At 43.7% G+C, this 23,837-nt stretch overlaps 1 protein-coding gene across 2 annotated transcripts in view; it reads left to right on the top strand.

The window, feature by feature from the left end:
* The window catches only part of LOC147663882 (uncharacterized), a 55,930-nt gene extending 36,010 nt beyond the window's left edge, over positions 1–19,920 (top strand). For both annotated transcript variants that reach the window (XM_086950131.1, XM_086950132.1), the window contains exon 2: positions 15,909–19,920. In XM_086950131.1, the coding sequence (XP_086806257.1) occupies positions 16,612–17,697 (1,086 nt within the window). In that variant the 5' untranslated portion in view covers positions 15,909–16,611 and the 3' untranslated portion in view covers positions 17,698–19,920. The remainder of the gene's footprint in view (positions 1–15,908) is intronic.
* Positions 19,921–23,837: the final 3,917 nt, after the last annotated feature.

Below are 23,837 nucleotides of genomic sequence, written 5' to 3'. Positions count from 1 at the left end.
TTAAGGTTTCTCTATAGAAACTAACAGTTAAATATAGGAAAAATTGAAAATTAGTTGAAAAAAACAGCTTTTTGTTTCAACGTTTCCACCTGTAACTTCTTCTAATTAAAAAACCCATGTGACCCCCCCTAGCAAAACCAGTTCTTTTGAGATAGGCAATTTTGATGTCGCCTCAGTATGTTTTAGGTCCTTGCCTGTCTCAGGTACTTGGGCCTCCCACACGAATGAGGCACCGTTTTTATCGGGAGACCCGGGGTAACGCTGGGTGGTTTGAAATTTGTGTCAGCCCGGTGATGCCACAACTTTCCCACCCAAAATTTGTGAAAAAAAGTTTTTTTCAGCTAAATTTGAGGTTTGCAGGGGATTCTGGGTAAGGAAACGTTGGAGGATCCACGCAAACCATACCCCCCTGGAATTTTCTGGGTGTCTAGTTTTCAGTAATGTACGGGTTTGGTAGATTTTCCTAGATGGCCCCACGAGCACTGGGCCAAAAACCCAGGTGACCCCCCTTGCAAAACCAGTTCTTTTGAGATAGGCAATTTTGATGTCGCCTCAGTACGATTTGGGCCCTTGCCTGACGCAGGTACTCGGGCCTCCCACACAAGTGAGGCACCGGTTTTTTCCAGCTAAATTTGAGGTTTGCAGGGGATTCTGGCTAAGGAAATGTTGGGGGATCCACGCAAGCCATACCTCCCTGGAATCCCCTGGGTGTCTAGTTTTCAGTAATGTGTGGGTTTGGTAGGTTTTCCTAGACGGCCCCACGAGCACTGGGCCAAAAACCCAGGTGACCCCCCTTGCAAAACCAGGTCGTTTTGAGATAGGTAATTTTGATGTTACTTCAGTAACTTTTGGGCCCTTGCCTGTCGCAGGTACCTGGTCCTCCCACACGAGTGAGGCACCGTTTTATCGGAAGACCCCGGGGGAACGCTGGATGGTAGGAAATTTGTGTCAGCCCGGTGATGCCACAACTTTCCCACACAAAAATGTGTAGAAAAAAGTATTTTTTTCAGCTAAATTTGAGGTTTGCAGGGGATTCTGGGTAAGGAAACATTGGGGGATCCACGCAAGTCATACCTCCCTGCAATGCCCCGGGTGTCTAGTTTTAAGTAATGTGCAGGTTTGGTAGATTTTCCTTGATGGCCGCCGAATACGGGGCCAAAAACCCATGTGACCCCCCTTGCAAAACCAGGTCGTTTTGGGATAATTTGTTGTTTATTTTTGCAGCGTGAAAATTTTGGGACAATATTGGAATGAAAATTTGATGACAATACCTAAAGTAGGTAGGTTATTCTTAGATGGAACGTACACCTTGGCATAGAGACTATAAAGACAAAGATTACTGCACAGGCATCTTTTCCTCAAGCACACACACATACTGGTTGGATTTGGCACGAGGGCGAGTGATGGTTCAGTATATACAATTTTATTAACAAGAGATTTCAAAAAAATGAAATGCACTGTCAATAATTGAAAGGACAAAAAACTGAACCAGTGACTTGCGGCTCGTGACCTGTAAAGCCACGTCAAGGCCCCAACCGCTTTACAGGCCATTCACACACCTTTCATACGTGATACACACAAGACCATTCTTACCACCAGGCACAAAACCAACACCATACAACATTCACAAAAAGGGACAAGGTACACCCTGCTTGAGAAAGACATTTATTACTGCACAGCCATCTAATCCTCAAGGACACACACCTGCTAGTTGGATTTGGCACGAGGGTGAGTGATGGTTCAGTATATACAATTGTATTAACAAGAGATTTCACAAAAATGAAATGCACTGTTAATAATTGAGAGGATGAGAAACTGAACCATTGACTCACAGCTGTAAAGCCACGACAAGGCATCTACCTCTTTACAGGCCATTCATACACCTTTCATACGTGTGACACATAAAAAACCCTTCACATCGCCAGCCTGGGGCCCATCACATTACAACACTCACACCAGCAGACAGCGCCATCCAAAGGCCCATCACTTTCACACGCCCACATTCTGACACAGAAACCACACAAGCTGATGGATTGCATGGAGTGGCGCTCGGCTAGCAGTGTGTGTAGTGACCAGCAGCAAGTCACTACTTGCACACCGCCAGGCGAGTGCCAGTCCACGCACACCGCCAGCCAAGCGCCAGCCCACGCACACCGCCAGCCAAGCGCCAGTCCACGCACATCGCCAGCCAATCGCCAGTCCAAGCACAACGCCAAACAAGCGCCAGTCAACACACAACACCAGCAAAGCGCCAATCCACGCACGTCAGCCAAGCGCCAATCCACGCACACCACCAGCCAAGCGCCAATCCACGCACACCACCAGCCAAGCACCAGACCACGCACACCGCCAGCCAAGCGCCAGTCCACGCACACAGCCAAACAAGCGCCAGTCAACGCACACCATCAGCCAAGCGCCAGCCTACAGACACCGCCATCACATTTAGGATTTTTTTATACAAAAATGAAGAAAAAAAACCCATTGCAAATAGATACAAATCTACTAACACAAAATCTGAAACTAAATACATTGCACAAATGCCAGCCTTGAAACAGAACAAACATTTTTAAACAATACAGACCAGGCAGTTCACTTTACCACTCATGGATGCTCCCAATAAATATTTTGCGTGTAGTACGTTCTAAAACAAGCAGGCACACACAGCCCAGGGTTAGAAGGACACTTGGGGCAGTACATACGAGTCTCCTTCCGCGTACCTCTTCAATACCAGACTCTACATCTCCTAGTGGGAAAGTCTTTTGAGGGTGTGGGAGGAATATGATCAGGAAAGTGGCGATCTTTCAATCGAGCCACATCCTCCACCACTCCAACTCTAGGAATACTTGCCTGTTCCACAACAACAAGGCTAGCTATCACAGACTGCTGAAACAGTACAAACGTCGCAGGAGAACACTCGTTGAACATAACAAATGCATTGAAATGGCCAACTTCTTATACTAAACGTAAGCCTTACGAATAGCAGTGTAAGGTTCCAACCTCTGATCTACTCTATCAACACCACCCATTTGCTTATTGTAGTCTAGAATGCCCACAGGTTTGAACACTTGAGCAATCTGACTCTAAAGAGGCACAGGTGAAGTACTCTCATCATGGATGGTAGTCAGCATGTACACATCCCTCCTGTCCACAAATTTCACAGCTAGTAGTTCATCACTACGCAAGACACAGCACTGTCCCCTCTGAAGTTTTTTGCAAACAAGCTCTTTTGGGTAACCTTTGCGGTTAGAGCGGATTGTGCCACAAGCAAAAGTGTCCACATTGAACAATTCCTTAAACTATTGCACAGCAGTGTAGAAGTTATCAAGGTACAAATGGTGGCCTCTGTTAAACATTCCTCTAGCGAGATCCCACGCAATTTTCTCTGAAACTCCAAAAGTGGACAGACATCCAGGGGGCTCAATAGTGGAATCCCTACCAGTGTACACACGGAAATTAAAAACATATCCTATCCTACTCTCAGACAACATATGCAGCTTAATTCCATAGCGTGCCCTCTTGCTAGGAATGTACTGCCTAAAAACCAAACCTCCCTTGAACAGGACCAAAGGCTCATCAATAGATATTTCTTTCCCTTGAGTATAGATCACTGAACGTCTATCTACAAAATGAACATGAACAGGCCGAATCTTAAAAAGACGGCCACAGTCATGGTGATCAGGTGGCAACGCCAAAGCACTATCAACCAAATGCGGCATCTGAAGCAAAAGTAAATACTGATCACAAGTCATAACTGCAGGAAATATGGCCATTGCCATCAAGGGACTGGTTGACCAATATGAAGCCATGGACGGCTTCCTTGTCAAACCCATCAATAAAGTCAAACCCAAAAACCTCTTCATCTGTTCCAGATTTGTGGGAGTCCACCGGGTAGTCCACTGAGTGGAGCCTCAGTTTGTCACTGTTCTCCCTCAAAAACTGTTCAGCATACAAATTAGCCTGCTCAACAATCTCACCCAAAAAATACATCATTTATAAACAACTGAAAAAACTGCATAGGCAAAAATTGTTCACAATCCACTCTACACCCTGCATCACCACTAAAGGCAGGCAACAACGGCTGCACCATGTTTGGATCAACCCAGAGTCCAACACTTCCAGTAGGAAGCCTAGTAGCCTCAGGCTGCAATCCAGATGCCTCTTGCACCGTCGGCACAGCAGTATCCTCCTCTAAAATAGGTGCTTCATCCGCACCGGGAGTAGCTTCATCCGCACTGAGAGTAGCTTCATCTGCACTGAGAGTACCTTCATCCGCACTGAGAGCACCTTCATCTGCACTGAGAGTACCTTCATCATCCGATCATTCCATGTGGCGTGAAAACCCACTGCCTGAATCTTCCCCTCCCTCCTCTCCCTTAGATGCACTGTCAGTCTCATAATCCTGCTCAGAGGAAGATTCAAGAAGCATACCAACCACCTGCTGAGCAGTCATTGTATGGCTAGCCATAATGCTTACTAATAAAGGTAACTTGTCAAACAAGTCAACAACAACAAACACTTTGTAAAATAAGTAATAAACATAATGTGTCTTTATCAGAATGACCTATATACTCCAAAACAATACCACTCACTTGCCAGAAGCAGCTAGACTCACCACCACCTACTCTGCACAGACACAGTATGGATCAACAATATCCCACTAAAAAAGAAAGAGAAAAGAAAATTACACAGAAGACAATGCAAAACACATCGCAAAGAATTTAATGCTCAAAACACTAACTAAATATGCTGCCATTATGACACCACTTACAAAAAAATTCATTCATGCATGACCATGATACTCATTTGGGTGGTACACTTACCAAGAGGCATCTCGGACCACTCCCCAGTACAATTCACATACACCGCACAAATCCCCGGCAGGAAAAGACTTTTCCCACTCTACTCGGGCTACATAAAGAACCCTAAAATTACCAAGGCCCTTGTGAAATCCACTGAACAATACTTTACAGAGAACACACAGTCAGTAGAATCACCCAGCATTTTATGGGAGCCGTACAAGGCAGTAATTAGGGGTCAAGCCATATCGGTCATTACCAAACACAAACGAGAACACAGGAAGAACCTAGACACCTTAGAAGAAGTACAGAAGGCTGAGGTGGCACATGCCGCAAATCCTAACCTTACCACAACACAAACCGTGACGTTAACAACCCAAGAGTTTAGGGCCTTTGCGTGGAAAATTGCAAAAACTAGACCCTCTGATACCCTACATAGGCTTATGAATTGGGAGATAAGACTGGGAGAATGCTTGCATGGTTGGAAAGGGGGGAGAAGGCGAGCAGATGGACGTTAGAAGACAGCACTATAACAACAGATCTCCAGCTCATAGTGGAGGGGCTGGCAACATATTATGAACAGATTAATACACCACACGCTACAGCCACAGTGGAAGAAAATGTACAGTTCCTTCATGATATAAAAATGCCTACCCTACCACTAGAGGCCATGCAGGATCTAGAAGCAGGCTTTACGGCCGAGGAATTAGGGGTGGCGCTGGCAGCGCTTCACACCGGGAAAGCAATGGGGCTTAATGGTTTGCCGGTAGAACTATACAAAAAAGTGCGGTTGCACCCCATCTACTTAATATGTATATTGAGAGCCGAGAGCAGGGGATCTTGCCCAAAGACTGGCCACGATTGAGGCGATATACAAACCAGGTAAACCTGCAATAACTAGCTCCTCCTGCCGCCCAATATCCCTAATAAACACGGAAGCCAAGATACTGGCCAAAGCATTGGCATTCCGACTGCATCCACACCTAAAGAAGTTGATTCAACCTGATCAGTCAGGATTCATGCCGAGACGTAATACCTCTCTTAATTTAAGACGCTTGCATGGAGTACTGGCTCAGACACCAGAGGTCCAAGAAGATGCGGCTCATTAGACGCCACAATGGTATTTGTACAGCATACGGGAAAGTGTCCGGGTATACTATCAACTGGACAAAATCACTCCTCTACGTGCTGCATGGCCCCACTCCCCTGCTCCCACAAGGATGTCAGTTACAAATCACGACCAGAGAATTCAAATATTTAGGAATATATGCTTCACCGCGGGAAACAATCTTTATAGAGGAAAACCTAATGAGGCCACTGGCAAAATTCAGGGTGGATGTCAAACATTGGGGATCTCTTCCGTTGACCTTACTGGGGAGGGCAGCACTCTTCAAAATGCTAGCGCTGGCTAGGTTCCTCTACGCCCTTCAGAATACCCCATTTCTAGTCCCCCCCTCATACTTTAAAGCAATCGAAGCAGAGGTCTCCACACTGCTGTGGGATAGAAAACCGGCCTGCATAGCACAACACAAATTAGTACGTAGCTGGTACGATGGGGGAATAGCATTACCAAATGTTAAATCCTACTATTGGGCCTCACAACTAGTGGTGATAAACCAATGGCTGCACGTCCCGCAGGATGAACCGGCATTCGGAATGGATAGGTGCCTACTACCCGCAGATCATCTAATGAAAGCCCTCTACACCAATAAGAGATGAAACACACTGACAGGACCGACTGCACACACAATCAAAATATGGCACACATCGCAAAAGGCACTGGGTTGGGAGGGGGTACTAACACAGGCCACCCCCCTCTGGGAGACCTGACGTTTGGGCACCTTGACTAACACTACGGGATTTAAGCAATGAGACCTCATTGGTATCACTACAATATGAGATCTGTGTGTAAAGGGGGAGGTACTTCCCTTTGCAACACTGCGGGAAAAATACGGAATGGCGGGGTTCGGAATTCTATTGATATGTCCAAATTAGACACGCGCTCAAGAGCACTATCCCCTCAGATGCCCAACTATCAGATAAGTCGCCTTTAGAAGATAGACTCCTCACAGACTATATGGACAAAAAGACCATCTCCCTGACCTACCGTAAACTGGTTAATAATCAACCAGACCCCTTGACAGCGCTAAGGGAGAGGTGGCAGGGAGAATTAGAAGACATTGAGGATTCCGACTTGGTGGACGCGCTAGCGTCGGCCCCAGAGGCAGCGATTCCATCTAAGTTAAAACTCATACAACTTAAAGTGCTACACAGGGTATATTATCCACGCACTACATTACACAAACTTGGACACGCACCTGATCCACTATGCCTCAAAGGGTGTGGACATACTGAAACATTTTATCATATAATATGGGAATGTCCACATATACAATCCTACTGGGAACAGGTGATGAAGGAAATCTCGGAGGTAGGGGGGGCAGTGGCCCCGCTAGATCCCAGAGGGTGCCTCCTAAATGTCTGGCAACCTACGGATTTAACTTTGGCACTACAGAACTGGGCCACGCTGGGGATAACGATCGCAAAATGGAATATAGCCAGGAACTAGGGCTCTGGGGTGGTACCTACGCACCAGCAATGGGAAAGAGACATGGATGTCACAATGGTGTCTGAAAGGGCGGTTTACTCCCATAGAAAATGGTCTAGAATATGGGGACAGTGGAATGAATTCCGAGGGAATATCTGTGGGCCTCACAAACTGACTCAACTCCTGAAGCAAGCCCGTAAATATAGAAAGGGCCGCATGGGATGGATTGTAAATATGACTAAAGGAAGTTGGCGTGGGAGGGGAGATATGAGAGTAACGTCAATTTCTGTATTATAACATTTCTAAGTTGTGATACGTCTGTTGTGTATGCCGTAACAGGGCTCGACAAATCCACTGGCCCGCTCGCATTTGCGAGGGAGAATGGATGAGGTCGAGCTATTTTTAGGTCCTACTCGCCCTTTCTGGCGAGTAGGAAACAAACTAACTTTTGTCCTCTGCCTTTGAAAACGGAGCAAAAGTGACAATATAACAAGATTTAAAGGCATTTTTATTGCTCACAAATGGACTAAGCAATAAAGATGCCTTTAAATCTTGTTAACTTGTCACTTTTGCTCCCATTTCAGAGACAGAGGTCAAGTAGGTTGCAGTTGGGTTGAGGGGATTTTCCAAGTTACTAGACCTGCAGGACAAGTACAATTTTTCAGATTTGTCGAGCCCTGCGTAATAGGTGATATGTACAACCTAACGTCTGATGGAGATGTTTATTGTTCATATGAATGCGAATTTAAATGCAATAAAAAAATAAAAATAATGTAAAAATAAAAAATAAAAAAATAATACTCATTTGGAGTAAATCCGACAAAAAAAAATTCTTACCCAAAACATGCAACTACGCAAAACTGCAGAACAACCACTGCCGAAACCACAAACAGGAATCCCTAGCTTAGCACTACAATAAAAAGGAGAAAAAAACATTACAATCACATATGCAAATTATGCACCAGTCCACACACAATCCACTAGCCAAGCTAAGGGGTAGGGGGGCTTAAGAGTATAAATAAATTATTCACCCCCGTAAAAGGGGAGCAATCCTTGCCCTTGAGGCCACTCACCAGCACAAACATTAAAAAAACACTGGTGTCTAGTGGCTTCTGCCCCCCCATGGGGGCAGCTGGACCTAAAAACATACTGCTATTCTGCCACCCAAGGGGGGCAGAAATGGCCACAATCATCCTCCCATAAAGTGGAGTGACCCTTGTTCAAGGGGCCGCTCCCTGACATAAAAAAAAACCCTGGAGGCCCTACAAAAAAACAAATCAGCCTATCTGCCCCTCAGGGTGGCAGAAACGGCCAAATAAATGCTCCCCAAAGGGGACCAACCCTTGCCCAGGATGCCTCTCCCCACAAACAAATCCCTTGTGGTCTAATGGGCCCAGTTTTAAAAAAAATGGTGAGATCTGCCCACCAGACACAGCCACAAACATTTCCCCCAAAGGAGAGTGACCCTTGCCCAAGGGGTCACTCTCCACAAATAAATCCCTGGTGGTCAGGTGGGCACTATATTAAAAAAATGGTGAGATCTGCCCCCCCCCCCCCCCCCCCCCCCCATGGAGGGCAGGCATCTATAAACAATGCCCCCAAAGGGGAGCGACCCTTGCCCAAGGGGCCACTCCCCACAAATAAATCCCTGGTGGTCTAGTGGCCATACAAAAAATAAAATCAGCCGATCTGCCCGGGGCAGAAACTGGCAAATTAATGCTCCCCAAAGGGGAGCAACCCTTGCCCAAGGGACCACTCCCCACAAACAAATCCCTGGTGGTCTAGTGGGCCCAATTAAAAAAAAAAAATCTGCCCCCCCTTGGGGGCAGACACAGCCGCAACAAATGCCCCCAAAGGGGAGTGCCCCTTGCCCAAGGGCCCACTCCCCACAAATATTCCCTGGTGGTCCAGTGGGCCATTTATTTAAAACACATGGCGAAAAAGCCATACAACATTACCCCAAAAAGGGGAGCGACCCTTGCCTAAAGGCCGCTCCCCCAAACAGTAAAGACTTGTCCCTTTAAAAAAAAATCCCTGGGGTCTAGTGGGCATTCCTGCTGCACGATGGTGCAGCAGGAATGCACAAAAGAGGCATCAGGGGAAAGGAAAACCCTTTCCTTTCCCCGGTGCCTCTTTTGCTAAAATTCCCCCTCCCCAGAGGAAAAACTTATCTCTTTGTTCCCCCGACGCGCTGGAAGCCATAAGGGGAAACCTCCAATGACATCAGCGCACCTCGACCCATCTGCCTTTTCAAGGTTTATCGAAAGGAGTGTGCCTCTATTAGACTCTAATGTAGAACGGGCGGAGACTTCCTCCAAAGCATGGCTCAATTCTGCCTTGGATCATTTTATTCCTGCCAAGCTCTATAAAAGTAGAAGACGGTCCTCCAGTTCCTTGGTTCAATGAGGCATTGCTCATAAAATAAACAATTCAAATAACTAGATTGTGCTTGGCACAAATCCTATGATGCTGCAGCATGAATGCAATGCTTGAGAGCGATTAAATGCTACTAGAAACTTATTAAAACAGCCTGTGTTGAATTATTTGCAGACACATCAAAAACAGCAGCAAGCTTTCAAAGGAAATGTTCTCTATTGTGAACGGCTCAATTCTGCCTTGGATCATTTTGTTCCTGCCAAGCTCTATTAAAGTAGGAGATGGTCCTCCAGTTCCTTGGTTCAATGAGGCATTGCTCATAAAAGAAACAATTCAAAGAACTAGATTGCGCTTAATCCTATGATGCTGCAGCATGAATGCAATGCTTGAGAGCGATTAAATGCTACTAGAAACTTATTAAAACAGCCTGTGCTGAATTATTTGCAGACACATCAAAAACAGCAGCAAGCTTTCAAAGGAAATCTTCTCTATTGTGAACAACCTGATTAAACCCACCTCCACTCCTGGATAACCGGATGCTTCTAACAGCCACTACAGCAAGATCGGTCAGTTATCTTTATCTTTACTTTAGCAGGGGTGAGAAAACAGTCAACCCTGTCTCTCTTGACACAGGGACCTACTACTCACAATGGGTTCCCTTGGACCAATTGGCTCTACTTGACACAGATTCTATTTCCACCTTAATGCGTCAAGTGAAATCTGGATCTCCCGATGACCCATTTAAACCTGCTTATATTTTAAAATTTCAGGAGAGCGTCACACCCATATTTCTAGAATTAGCCAAACTCTTGCTGAGCACTGAATCGTTTTTGGCCACTATAGGTGTGACAGGGTATACTCAGACATGAGTCCCTTTCTCACTGCACCATCAGGATTCAAGCAAGCCGGGCCGAAGAAGGCTGAAATGCCAGAAACCGGTCCCCGGTAGCTTGTCTCCTTTCTGGTGAAGAATTGGCTTGGTAGTTTAGTCTGCCCTGTTCCCATGATACACTGGGCCAGGGACAGACTGATTTGCATATAGCCAGGTTCTGAGCTAGGATGGTGCAGTGAGATAAATAACGGTGATGAATCAAGCCCTGATCTTTGGACTGGGTGAGAGTGGTCTGCTTAATACAGACACTCTGTTCATCACCACCCCCTTTTCTGAATCGCTTTTGGCCACTATAGGTGTGGCAGGGTATACTCAGACATGAGGCCCTTGCTCACTGCACCACCAGGATTCAAGCAAGCCGGGCCGACGACGGCTGAAATGCCAGAAACCGGTCCCCGGTAGCTTGTCTCCTTTCTGGTGAAGAATTGGCTTGGTAGTTTAGTCTGCCCTGTTCCCATGATGCACTGGGCCAGGGACTGACTGATTTGCATATAGCCAGGTTCTGAGCTGGGATGGTGCAGTGAGCTAAATAACGGTGATGGATCAAGCCCTGATCTTTGGACTGGGTAAGAGTGGTCTGCTTAATTCAGACACTCTGTTCATCACCACCCCCTTTTGTGAATCGTTTTTGGCCACTTTAGGTGTGGCAGGGTATACTCAGACATGAGTCCCTTTCTCACTGCACCATCAGGATTCAAGCAAGCCGGGCCGACGACGGCTGAAATGCCAGAAACCGGTCCCCGGTAACTTGTCTCCTTTCCGGTGAAGAATTGGCTTGGTAGTTTAGTCTGCCCTGTTCCTATGATGCACTGAAGAAGTACCAATATCATGAAAACATGCCAAGGTTATCCGTCTCTAAAAAAGCCTTCGCTAAATGCCACTCAGCCAGAAAACCATCAACACACTTCTCTTCTGTCGTTTCTGTCCAATGATAGGGAGAAACATGTAAACAATCTCCTAACCAAAATATTTGAACAGTATAAAATATTAGATAGTTCGCTAAATGGATTTAGATCATTCAACAACGAAATTGCTCTTTTAACAGTTACTGAATCCCTTTGCAGTACTGCAGATGCTGGCAAATCCCAGGCTCTGATATGCCTAGATTTAAGTGCGGCCTTCGACACTGTCTCACATGCAATAATATTAACTCGCCTCGCTGACCTGGGGGTTCAGGGCAAAGGTGTGGCCTGATTTACCTTCTTTTTAAAGGAGTGGTCTTTTAAAGTTATACCCCCCCTTTCGCCTTATCAAAAAGAGGACTGGCTCCTGGCATCATTCCGGGTTCGGAGCTCAGTACTACTTCTGGCAAAGGTAGTGAAATATTTTGGAATATCTCACTAGTGTCGTATGCTGATGACACTCAGCTAATTATTTCCCTGTTGGCAGAGTCGACTGGCTTTTTTGTCGAATCTAAAAGCTGTGTATCAGTGTTGACCAAATGGATGCAGGACAACGGTTTAAAACGTAACTAAAAAACAGAGATCCAAGGAGTACCCAGCCTAGCTGCCTGGATGCAATTTTACATGCCCTCCAGAACACTACGCTCCACCAATCTAAACCTGGCCCAAATCCTTCGTTACAGCAGAGCCAGAACGGGTGGTTTCTCCTTCCAGGTCTTAGCTCCGACCCGATGGAATTCGATGCCTCCTAACCTTAGAAAGATTCAATATCATTTACTTTTCCGGAAACAGTGGAGGACCCAGCTCTTCTCCATCTGGGCTGACGATTTTGCCTCTCTGCCACTGTGTTTCTTAGGATTTTTTTATGTCTCTTGATGATATTGTCTGACACCGGGACCCTCACCTTCCCCTCAGGGTAGGCAGCCTTCAGGTGTTGTGCTTTGGAAGGCTCTGCTCCCCTCTTGTAAAGGGTTAAAGTGGTAACATCCTTGCAGCAAGTGCCTTTAAGAGCCGCAGGATTAAGATACAGTGCACACCTATCCCCAGCACAGTAAAAGCCTGAAAAAGACTCAAAATGAAGTATGTACCTACATGTTCGCCTTCCTCCGTGTTTATGTCCCGGGCGAGCTTCTTTTGATCCTTCTACTGCCAACCATGGCGATTTTCTATCAAATCATTACCTGATGTCTGCTGTGTTCATCGAGTTACTCCGCTGCTTTAGCTGTGAGTGAACCCTGCTGAGGGAGTATGCAGACATAAGGGAGATGGAAGGTGATGAACAGGGAGTAAGATAAAGCTGATTTTAAGAAATTCCCAACGGTGTAAATGCTGCACTCACCTGAAAGCAATGGACATCTTGCCCCACTCTGCCAATGCTCCATCCACCGACTGAGAAGCATAGTGGCATCAAACGGAAGACATCAAGTCAGATACCCTGGTAATGTAGAAAAAGGCAAAAAGCAGACACGTATTGGCAGCAGAGATATTGCAGGTATATTACTGGTTGTAATGAAATCTCTATAATAAATGCTGCAATTTTCCAACAAATGCTTGAACCATCCCTAGGAATGTGGCAAAGATAACTTAACAAACAGAAAAGTAAAGACAGGAGTTGGAACTTCAGCTGCTTCAGTGTAAATTGGAAAGTACTGTCAGGAAGAGTATAATGGAGCTACATTTGTTATATACTTCCTGAAGTGTTACCTTTTTTTTGGTTTAGTTTTCTTTTTTTGGGAGTTTTTCTTTTCATGGTACATTGTTATACATTTGCATTAGTACATGATGACAGGAGTAAACAGGCTGCCAGTCTATATCAATGTACTGCTGAACACCCATTCTATCTTACAACATATAGCTCTAGCAGGAGACAACATAATTACATGGTTATTACATCTCCAGTGGACTAGTATGTGTGATAATAGGATGAGCAATACCTAGTGCCTGTATGTGTGGGTTTCCACGAGGGCGCGAAAGGAGAATTAGTCCCCCACTCTATCCCTGTACACCTCTGCAGTAAATGCCCCTGCTTGTGTTCCCAATACTTATGAACCAATGCTTGAGGTGTCAGGGGGTAAACGTAGTACAGTTAACTAAAGGGAGAGGTGAATGGAAGGGAGTCGGGGGACCTACACTCTGTATTGTGGTAATCATCTATCATGTGGTTGGTTGCATTTTGTTTATAAAGTATCTGTGGCATCAGTAGATCAGGGAGTGTGACGTCCTAAGGAAGCTACCTCTTTCACCACGGGTCAGGGTTCCAGTCTGGTGAAATTCTAGTATACGGTCGGCCCTTCATCTCCCATGGTTATAGCATGCTGGCATTTTCTTTCGCTATCGGGGACAGGGGTGGGGTTTGAGATTGAGATCGTGCAGCTCCAGGGGAGCCGTCTAGCATTGTTTCTTGTGTGAATTGGAACATGAATTGTGCCCATTCCATGGAGATGGAATGTTTGCAAATCCCCTTCACTTCCTCATCTCTTAGTGTTTCTTCTTCCGCTGCCCCCCATTTTTAAACGGCACCTATACAGGCTTCTTCCGGGGGTCCTGCGTGTGCCCTCCAATGCATGGCTATGAACCGTTTCGCCAGGAGCAAGACTGACGCAAACCTGCACTGCACCTTTTCTGTCTTCCGCCTGCGGAAGACCCCCAGGGCACATACCTCCCATGTGTCAACATTCGTGAGGTGGACCGTCGCCCCCAGCACCTGATGGACGCTACCCCAAAAGGATTGAATTATGGGACAGTCTCGGAACACGTGTTTGAGGTTCACCTCGGGTGTTTGGCAAGTGGGGCAGGTGAAATGTGTATATGGGTAAAATTGGTGAAGTCGATGCAGTGTTAAGTATGCGCGTTGTAAAATGTTGAATTGAATGTTTTTGAAGCGTGCATTTCTTGAAACCTTTTTCTGGTATTCTAGAGCCTTTTCCCATTCTTTGTCATTAATAACTCTTCCCATTTTTTACGCAGGGCTTGCAAAGGGGTTGTGATCAGTTCCCTTATCGCCTTGTAATGCCACGTGACCAAGTGTCTGCCCACCCCCAAACGTAAGATTGTATGTAATACCGGGTGTGTCGGCAGTTCTCCCTCCATGAGGTCCCAACATTGGCGGGCGCTGTCTATTAGTCGCCTATGTACCAGGAATTGTCCCGGAGGGATATGATAGTTGTCCATCATTTGGACATATGTTTTCAGCTGCCCATATTCAAACAGGGAGTCCATCTCAGTTCCCTCGCGTTCCGTCCATATCCGGAGGGCTTCTGAGGTATAATAGTTCTCCCGTAGCAGGAATCCTACTAATGGGAGCAGCGGGTAGTAGAGAGGTTGACCTTTTGACATACGGTGTATGCGCATCATGCATTTGCGGGCTTTCGACACATGTAGGAGGTGCGTATGTGAAGGCTTGGTACCTGCCATCAACAGTCTCCGGATGGACGGGAGTGGCATCCGACCCTCATTAGTGTATGTTTCCTCCACGTGTCGTTCTGCTGTCCAATGGGACAACCATTGAAGTTGCGCTGCCAGGAAATAGGCCTCAAAGGAGTGGGCCCCCAAACCCTTTTGTGTGGTGGGTAAGTAGAGGGTTAGTAAGGCTACTCTGTGCCTGTCTGCCCATATCAAAGTAGTGAGCAGTGCATCTAATTCTCGAAAGAAGGAGTGAGGCGGTATCACCGGGAGATAAACAAAGGTGCAGTCTGAGATCCATAATCATTTTCGCTAGGGCCACACGCCCTATGGGGCCTAAGCGTTACCTTTAATATATACTTCCTGAAGCGATACCTTCATTATATACTTCCTGGAGCTTTACCATTATTATATACTTCCTGGAGCTTTACCATTATTATATACTTCCTGGAGCATTACCTGTATTATATACTTCCTGGAGTGTTACCATTATTATATACTTCCTGGAGCGTTTCCTTTGTTATATACTTCCTGGAGCGTTACCTTTATTATATACGTCCTAGAGCGTTACATTTATTATATACTTCCTGAAGAGTTTTCTTTGTCATGTAGTCTTGAAAGGGTTACTGTAACTGAAGTGACAGCAGCACATCCTGATCTATCTCTATTTACACAATCCTTTCTTGTTTAAATGAAATCTTAGCCATGTGCGTCTTCGTAAAGCTGTACCTCTGGCAAGTGGGCACCCCGTGTGTGCTCTTTCTTTACTAAGTTACTCTGTGAACACTGGAAAATCACCTCCTTTTCTGAATTAAGTAAAATGTAACATGTTCAATAGAACATTTAGTTAAATATCTGTGTATGGTGAAATATCTCTTGGTAACTTTCATAAATGGTCATGACGAGATGTATTTTACAACTAGTTAAATATTGTGTATTAACATTACCTTACATTTCCATTTAGTGATTTTAAATTTCTTTACATCCAATAGGAAACCAGCCTTGAATGCACATATGAGCGTGAATAATGACAGTTATCGTGCAAATCTAAAACAAGCGGTTTGAAAAAATGAGCTCCAATATTCAGGAAAAGATTTGCATAGTCAAAGACTGAGGAACCTGAACATAAACTGATAGATCCTGGAAGAGGCAGTCCAGAGCAATTCAGTGGATGTAAGAGTCTGAGCTGTGCACCTCCACGCAACAGGACTACGAAATGACCTCTAGAAAATTAAGGCAACAGCACTGACAAACCACTTCCTGTATAAGCACAGCTCTGATCATGCGTTCGGTATGAGGTGGATACAGCATTGCTCGTCTTCCTGTAATGATGGCAGACCGCCATTCAGCATGCTAGGTGTATTGTAAACACTTTCTGGCCAAACCACAGGAGCAAGAGAAAATCACAAGGGAGTGGACCCAGACAACTAAAGGGTAAAGGAAAGAGAGGGTCTCTGATCTACAACAGAGTGTCCTAATTTGCTTCGACCAGAAGGAATACTAATCTTCACTCATAAACATGCAAAACCATTCCGCAATCTAAAGACATTACCACGTACAAAGAAGCTTTACTTGACACAATTATAATATATGTAGTTGTTGAGTCTTGTATTTCATTGTGAAATCTGAAATCAACCATCCAAAATACCACACACAAACAGGGAATGTGAGAATAACACATGTGCTTTATCAACCATGTTAGCTCCTCAGGAAACGCAGTCACGGGATGCAGACAATTATAAGCCCGACCCAGAGACACTAACCAAGAAAGAGAAATCATACACAAGCAGCAAGAGCTTTAGTTTATCATCACTACTAAAGAGCCATCAGCACACACACACAGGAGAAGCAACGTGCAGTTGCCATGAATGTGTGAAGAACTTTAGTCCGTTAGTACCCCTAAAATATCATCAGCGAACACACATGGGGGATAAACCACACCATTGCAATGAATGTGTGAAGAGCTTCAGTCAGTTATCAATTCTTAAAAGGCACCAGCAAACACACACAGGAGAAAAACCATACCATTGCAGTGAATGTGTGAAGAGCTTCAGTCAGTTATCACAACTCCAAGTTCATCAGCGAACACACACAGGAGAAAAACCATACCATTGCAGTGAATGTCTGAAGAGCTTCAGTCAGTTATCAAGTCTACAAGCACATCAGCGAACACATACTGGGGAAAAACCATACCACTGCAATGAATGTGTGAAGAGCTTTAGTCTGTTATCACAACTCCAAGCACATCAACGAACACACACAGGGGAAAAACCATACTATTGCACTGAATGTGTGAAGAGCTTCAGTCGGTTATCACACCTACAAGGACATCAGCGAACACATACTGGGGAAAAACCATACTGTTGCAATGATTGTGGAAGTAGTTTTAGTGATTCCTCAACTCTCAGAATTCATCAGCGAACACACACAGGGGTAAAACCATACCTTTGTACTGAATGTGTGAAGAGCTTCAGTCAGTTATCACACCTACAACGACATCAGCGAACACATACTGGGGAAAAACCATACTATTGTAATATTTGTGGAAGTAGTTTTACTGATTCCTCAAATCTCAGGAGTCATCAGCTAACACACACAGGGGAAAAGCCATTACAGTGCAGTGAATGTGTGAAGAGCTTCAGTCGGTTATCACACCTCCAAACACATCAGCGAGCACACACTGGGGAAAAACCATACCATTGCAACAAATGTGTGAAGAGATTCAGTGCGTTATCAAGTCTTCGAAGACATCAGCGAACACACACAAGAGAAAAACCATAGTATTGAGGTGAATGTGTGAAGAGCTTCAGTCGGTTATTGGACCCACAAAAACATAAACAAACACACACTGGGGAAAACCATACTATTGCAATGATTGTGGAGGTAGTTTTAGTGATTCCTTAAATTCAGGAGACATCAGCGAACACACACAGGGGAAAAGCCATTCCAGTGCAGTGAATGTGTAAAGAACTTTAGTGGGTCATCAGACGTACAAGAACATGTTCGAACACACACTGGAGAAAAAACCATAGCATTGCAATGAATGTGGAAATAGTTTTAGTTGTTCCTCAAAATTAAGGAATACTCAGCGAACACACACAGGGGAAAAAACTTTGAAGTGCAGTGAGTGTGTTAAGTGCTTTAGTCAATAATCAGACATTCAAAGACATCAACGAACACACAACACAGGTGATAAACCTCTACCACTGCAGTGAATGTGGAAGTAGTTTTAGTCGTTACTCAGCATTAAGGAACCATCAGTGTACACACACAGGTGAAAACCCTACCACTGTAGTAAATGAGGAAGTAGTTTTAGTGCCTCTTCAACATTAAGAAAGCTTCAGCAAACCCACTTAGGGGAAAGGCCTTTCAAGTGCAATACACAAACAGGAGAAACCATACCATTGTAGTTGATTTGGAAGTGTTGTGGGAAGGATTTTCAGCTAACTACAGAGATTAGTGATAAAACCTATAAACACAACACACTTAAATAAGTTTAACAAGCACAGACTGGAGAATATTTCTAGCTGATTTTGGTGTTTGGTCATTTTGTGCAATAACTGGTTCAATGACAGCTGCAAGAGAACAACGTCCAATGGCACAAGAAGTCAAAGTAGGAAATAATGGTCTGTAACTCTGAGAGTTAATGCCTGCAGCGCACAACATTTACCTCTGAAGCCCAGATGCAGGAGGAATTATGCTCATTTCACTCTTCAGATGCATCTGTTAATGCACCCACCATAGTAGCACTTCCCCAGAGGTGTCCAATATCAAGCTGGATCCTTGGGGAAATTTGCTGGCTCACCACTGACTATCTAAATGATTCACGTCATATTAATTGTATATAATATATATTTTAGACGTTTCTTATTTACAGAAAATCAAGCAACCAACTCTTAACTAGTGAAAGGACAAAATCCTTTCATGATGGCAAAAGTATTGATCAGATGAACTGACGAAAAGTTTAGTTCTTAATACGTTTCTGAAAGCTTGACAGTTAAGTAAAGAATCTTGAGCAGTAAAGAATTCCAGCTCTTAGAGTCCAGAACTCCCTGCTTTACATTTCTTGAACCTTGGCCCTGGAAAGAAAATACGGATTCAGAAGTAAAGGAACACAAAAGATACAGATTTTTGACACAAATGATATTCAGCTTTGTTTTTACAAGTAAAAAGAAACTTTTGTTTTATAAATTGCCGTTGAATGAATGTACATATAAAGTATGTGCTGCCTCGTGAGAAAGCAGTGAAACTTTGTGATGCTGTTGGGACGTCCTCCGACCACAAATAAGATAGATCGAAGCATTCTGAATCATCTGAGAGGTGCTTTTGTGTTGCTGCAGCTGCCAAATAAACAGTGTTCTCATAACCCAGCCTTGCCTAGAGGAAGGAGTTCACCAATATATTAATCACAGCAGAAGAAAGGATACATCTTCAGTAGCCAAAGATAGTAGAAACTAATGCTTTCCACCAAGTTCATTTTAACAAAGTGCTGAGTCCATGATGTTCTTCCTGCTGCCGACCATCATCATCATCACTCCACCACCACACAGCCAGTCAGGAACAGGAATGAGACTGCTCTTTAGCACACCCATCCTTATACACAACACACTACAGGGGTTTGCTCCAGGGTCAAACTCACTTTACTTTCACATTATCAGCAACAAGTTCTAAGCTGAACAAATTATATTTAGGAAAAAGTGGTTTCTACTGTCATTAATGGCATAAGACATTTGAAACCCAATACTTTATAAATCTGTATTAATGATACATAACCAAACATCCAAACACCACCCATGTATGGACATCCAAGAGCCTTTAAAAACCACACTACAGAGGTGTCTACCAGGATCAAACTCAATTTACTTTAACATTAACATGAACTAAGTTATGATACATCAAGAACAATCATGAGGCTATGAAATGTACACAATGATGACTAGATTTTACATATCAATACGAAATGTATGTTTTTAGATATGTAATAAAACAACAGATGTATTTGAATTTATTGTATTTGACTGCTGATTGTGTAGGAGATCTTAAATGTGATTTCTTCCCTAAACTATAAAAATAACTTGTGATGTCAGCACGGAGCCTAATTTATTTAGCAATAGAGTGGTCAAATCTCAATAGCGTGACTGCTTTCAGCAGGGAGTCTGCTGCGCAGGTGGAATCCTAGGGGACTATTCTGGCCAGTATGCCTTCTCTCAGAGTGAGAGTTGGTTTGTTGCTTGAGATTGTACTACCTCTCCTTCTGTTTTAATGAAGAGAGAAGTGCTACCTATAATACTGAGATCTGGGCCTCACTCCTGTTTTGGGAATATAATTTAGTTGTTTCTACCCAATCCATACCCGATTTGTTTAGGAAACCTAAAAATATGTCTGTATCCTGGCACTACTTTTGTTAATAATCCATACAAATACCACAGAATGTTGAGTACCTGAAAGCAGTGTGCCACACAAGGGATTTAGTACATAGAGAGAGTGGTCCCACTACTTGGTATCTAATAGGAACAAAGAATATCAACACAGGTATAAATGTGTACAAATATGGGAACACGAATGCATATATCTAGTTGGCACACTTATTATTTAATCACAAGGTGCACAGAGGTGCAATATGTCACATATACATTACACTGTAGTCATAGGGTTACATAAGTGCCCCAGGGAGTGGAGGAGTGGGATAGGGGAGTAAGTGGGTAAAAGGATGTGCGAGTTTTATACGGTAAACAATGCTAGTCCTAAATTTAACAGTAAATAGGATAATCAACCCAGGCTTCACCATAGAGCCAGCTTCAACAAGGACCATTTATGTTTGTAACATAGATATCTTGAATGCTGATTGCGAAAGCTGGTAGTGGTTTAGGTTTGTCGAAGTTTTGAACCCAACTGGAAATTAGGTAACCGTTGCAACCTTAATAATCAGGACGTGGGAGGTGTGGTGGTGCAGGGTTATCTATAAAAATGAAGTGTAGTGAGTGATGCAACTAGACAAACACGGTGAATTAAAAATAGAATTAGAAACGCCAAAAGGCCTTATACCATGGAAAATGCTTAAAGGTTTGGGCCATCCGGTTCCAATCCAAGGAGAACACGTGGTACACTGCAACAATAAATAAGCAGAACGGACATGTGTAAAGTTATCGAACATCTATATGAGAATTCAATTCACCAAGTTTAACTGTTCATAGTCATCTTAACACTCACATAATATCAGGGCGATGTCGTGATAATGGAGACTTAGTTCTCATAGGACTTTCAGGCTGCCGTGAAGATCAGCAGGTTACTAGAAAAAAACAGTATATAAAACGGACTGAACTACATTAATACGTGACGGAGGGTATGACAAATTAAATACCATGTCACTGCAACCGCGGATACTCACTGGGTTTCACTGTATCATTGTTAATCGGGGAAAAGGGGGAAGGCCGCTGCAGGGGTCGGCACAGTCTGGAAAGGAAAGGGCACGGTGATTACACGCGACGCGGAAATGCTAACGAGCATAATCGGCCATTCTGCCCCTGTTTGAAAAGAGGTTGCCACATAATAAATACCTCTAAGAAGCCGCCGCCGTCAATGGAGAAGGGGTCCTGTGCAAATTGCCGAAAAATCAGCAGTCGTACGGGTCCCGAGCAGTCAGAGCTTTAAAAGGATGCACGCTGCGCGCGTGCACGTTTTCTGCCGCATGATGCGTGGGATGACATGGTGGAAAGACTTGGTGTGTTATGAATATACGCCCCTGGTTGGAACTTAGCAAAAACCCGTACCTATCAGACATGAATGTGTAAACGCTGTACAAGTAATTGCTAATACTAAATTACCATCATATAAAATGTTGATTCATACGGAATTAATTAATAAGTCAACCTTACGAGTGTCAATACACATATGCCCCACAAGGTTGAATAGTGTAGTAATTGCGCGCACCTCCCAGGCACGGGGGTGAAGGCGCTAAATGATGGTTACTGATACCAACAGGCTAACATCATGTGACATGCGAATTCATACGGGCAAACATTACTGAGTCATCTTCATGGTTATAAATGCGACATATCTACACATGATACTTTTGCAAACAAGAACGCGCACCTCTCAAGCATGAGGGTGAAAACGTTCATAAGGGTGCCATAGATTCAAATTCAATCACAACGACACAGGGTCGTGACTCCTAACCAGCAAAGCTGAGTCCAAACTATTTAACAACCAGACAGCTGCCAATACTGGGTATTGTTCATCCAACAAAAAAAAGTACAAATCCTAAAGGTCTAATGTCAAAAAAATATATGGACCTAAATCCGTGTATCAATTTCTTTAGATATACATATATACAATATTCACATATTTTAACAAAAAAAAATGTTTTTTGCTTTTAAATGAAATAATTACACCTTGTTTAGTTGAACCTATTTAAACAGAATATTTCAATTTTTGACAAAATGACCACACAACCGGTCGTGTGGTCATTTAGGATTTGTACTTTTTTTTTGTTGGATGAATGTAGATGGATGAATGTTTTGGCCAGTGCGCCAGTTTGGATGTGTGATAAAACTGTTGGTAAATTGTTTTCTTTGTATTATTTGTAAATATTTCATTGTATTGATTTTGTGTTTATACACTAAACATTGGTTTCTAATGAAAATATAACAAAAGAAATAAGTTTTCCACTAGTGTTCAAATAAATAAATAAACTAGTGATGTAAACAGATAAACGCACCTTTATGTTTCTTTTCATATAGGTTAGATTTAAAATTAATTGAACAATGCCCAGTATTGGCAGTTGTTTTGTTGTTAAATAGATTCAAATTCAGCAGTCCAATATTGGTGATAACTTGGGTCAAATTAAAAACTGCAAGCACTCATGATGTTGTGCAAGAACCGACAAGTACCTCTCAGGCACGAGGGTATAGTTGTCCATCATAATGTGCATCAAGTTTAGTTTTAGTTTTACAGGGACCCACACACATGTCCTATCATAAGAGGTGTTGGTTTATGTGATTTATATGGCTAATTAAACACTGCAGCCACTCGATTGTCTGCAGAGCCTGACAAGTACCTCTCAAGCACGAGGGTATAGTTGTCCACCACAGTGTGCCTAAAGCACAGGTTTTCAGAAACACATATGGTTGTCCTAACACAGGAGATGTAAGTCTATGTGATTTGGATTTAACCGTGTACAGTAGGGATTTAAACATGAATTTGTCAAATACAAAATGTACTTTTTTTTAAGGTTCTTATATAGCGCTGCTTTATCTAATAATGTCTGATGGGTTTTCTTCGAGAGCCCGTTCTCCTTCAGAAGAATTTCTCCATCAACAGACTCAGCGGGAATGCATATGAAAGGCTGACAATCTGTCCAACTATAAATAGGGTTGGAGGGTGGACCGTTGGTCTGGCTGGTATAATGTTTTGTTGCATTTTTGATAGAGTGCCCTGTCCACCACACTCTGAATAAAGCCTTCTTTCTTTAGTGATTTTTCTTTTTTGGGTTACATTTGAAGACTGTTCCTTTCCTTTATAGTTTGACAGATGGTTCACGGTCTGTCAGAGGAGCAGGCGTAAAAACTTCCACTACCTCATTGGACAACCGTGCACCATATTTAGCGATCCCCACCAACCTGGCTATCCCTATGTCTTCAGAGGAGCAACAGGAGCTCCTCTAAAAGCACCTAAAGTTTGCTGAGTGGCTGCCCTGTTTCACACGGGTGCCCAACAGACTTTTTTCTCTTACTCCTAAAGTGGGAGTTTGCTTTTTATAAAACCAATAAATAATGTACTTGATACACTGAGAGCTTTCTACAAGGGAGTCTGGGTAATCTTTTCCTAGTTTATTCTGTTTTCGAAAGCCAGTCTTTTCATTGTGTTCCTGGAGAAAAACAAATAGGTCAGAATGCCTACCATAAGTAGGGCCGTCGGTCTGA

Source organism: Lissotriton vulgaris, unplaced genomic scaffold (genome assembly GCF_964263255.1).
Source record: "Lissotriton vulgaris unplaced genomic scaffold, aLisVul1.2 SCAFFOLD_1227, whole genome shotgun sequence".
NCBI lineage: Eukaryota > Metazoa > Chordata > Amphibia > Caudata > Salamandridae > Lissotriton > Lissotriton vulgaris.
Note: the sequence above shows the minus strand (reverse complement) of the source record. Positions and strands in the feature narration are given on the sequence as shown.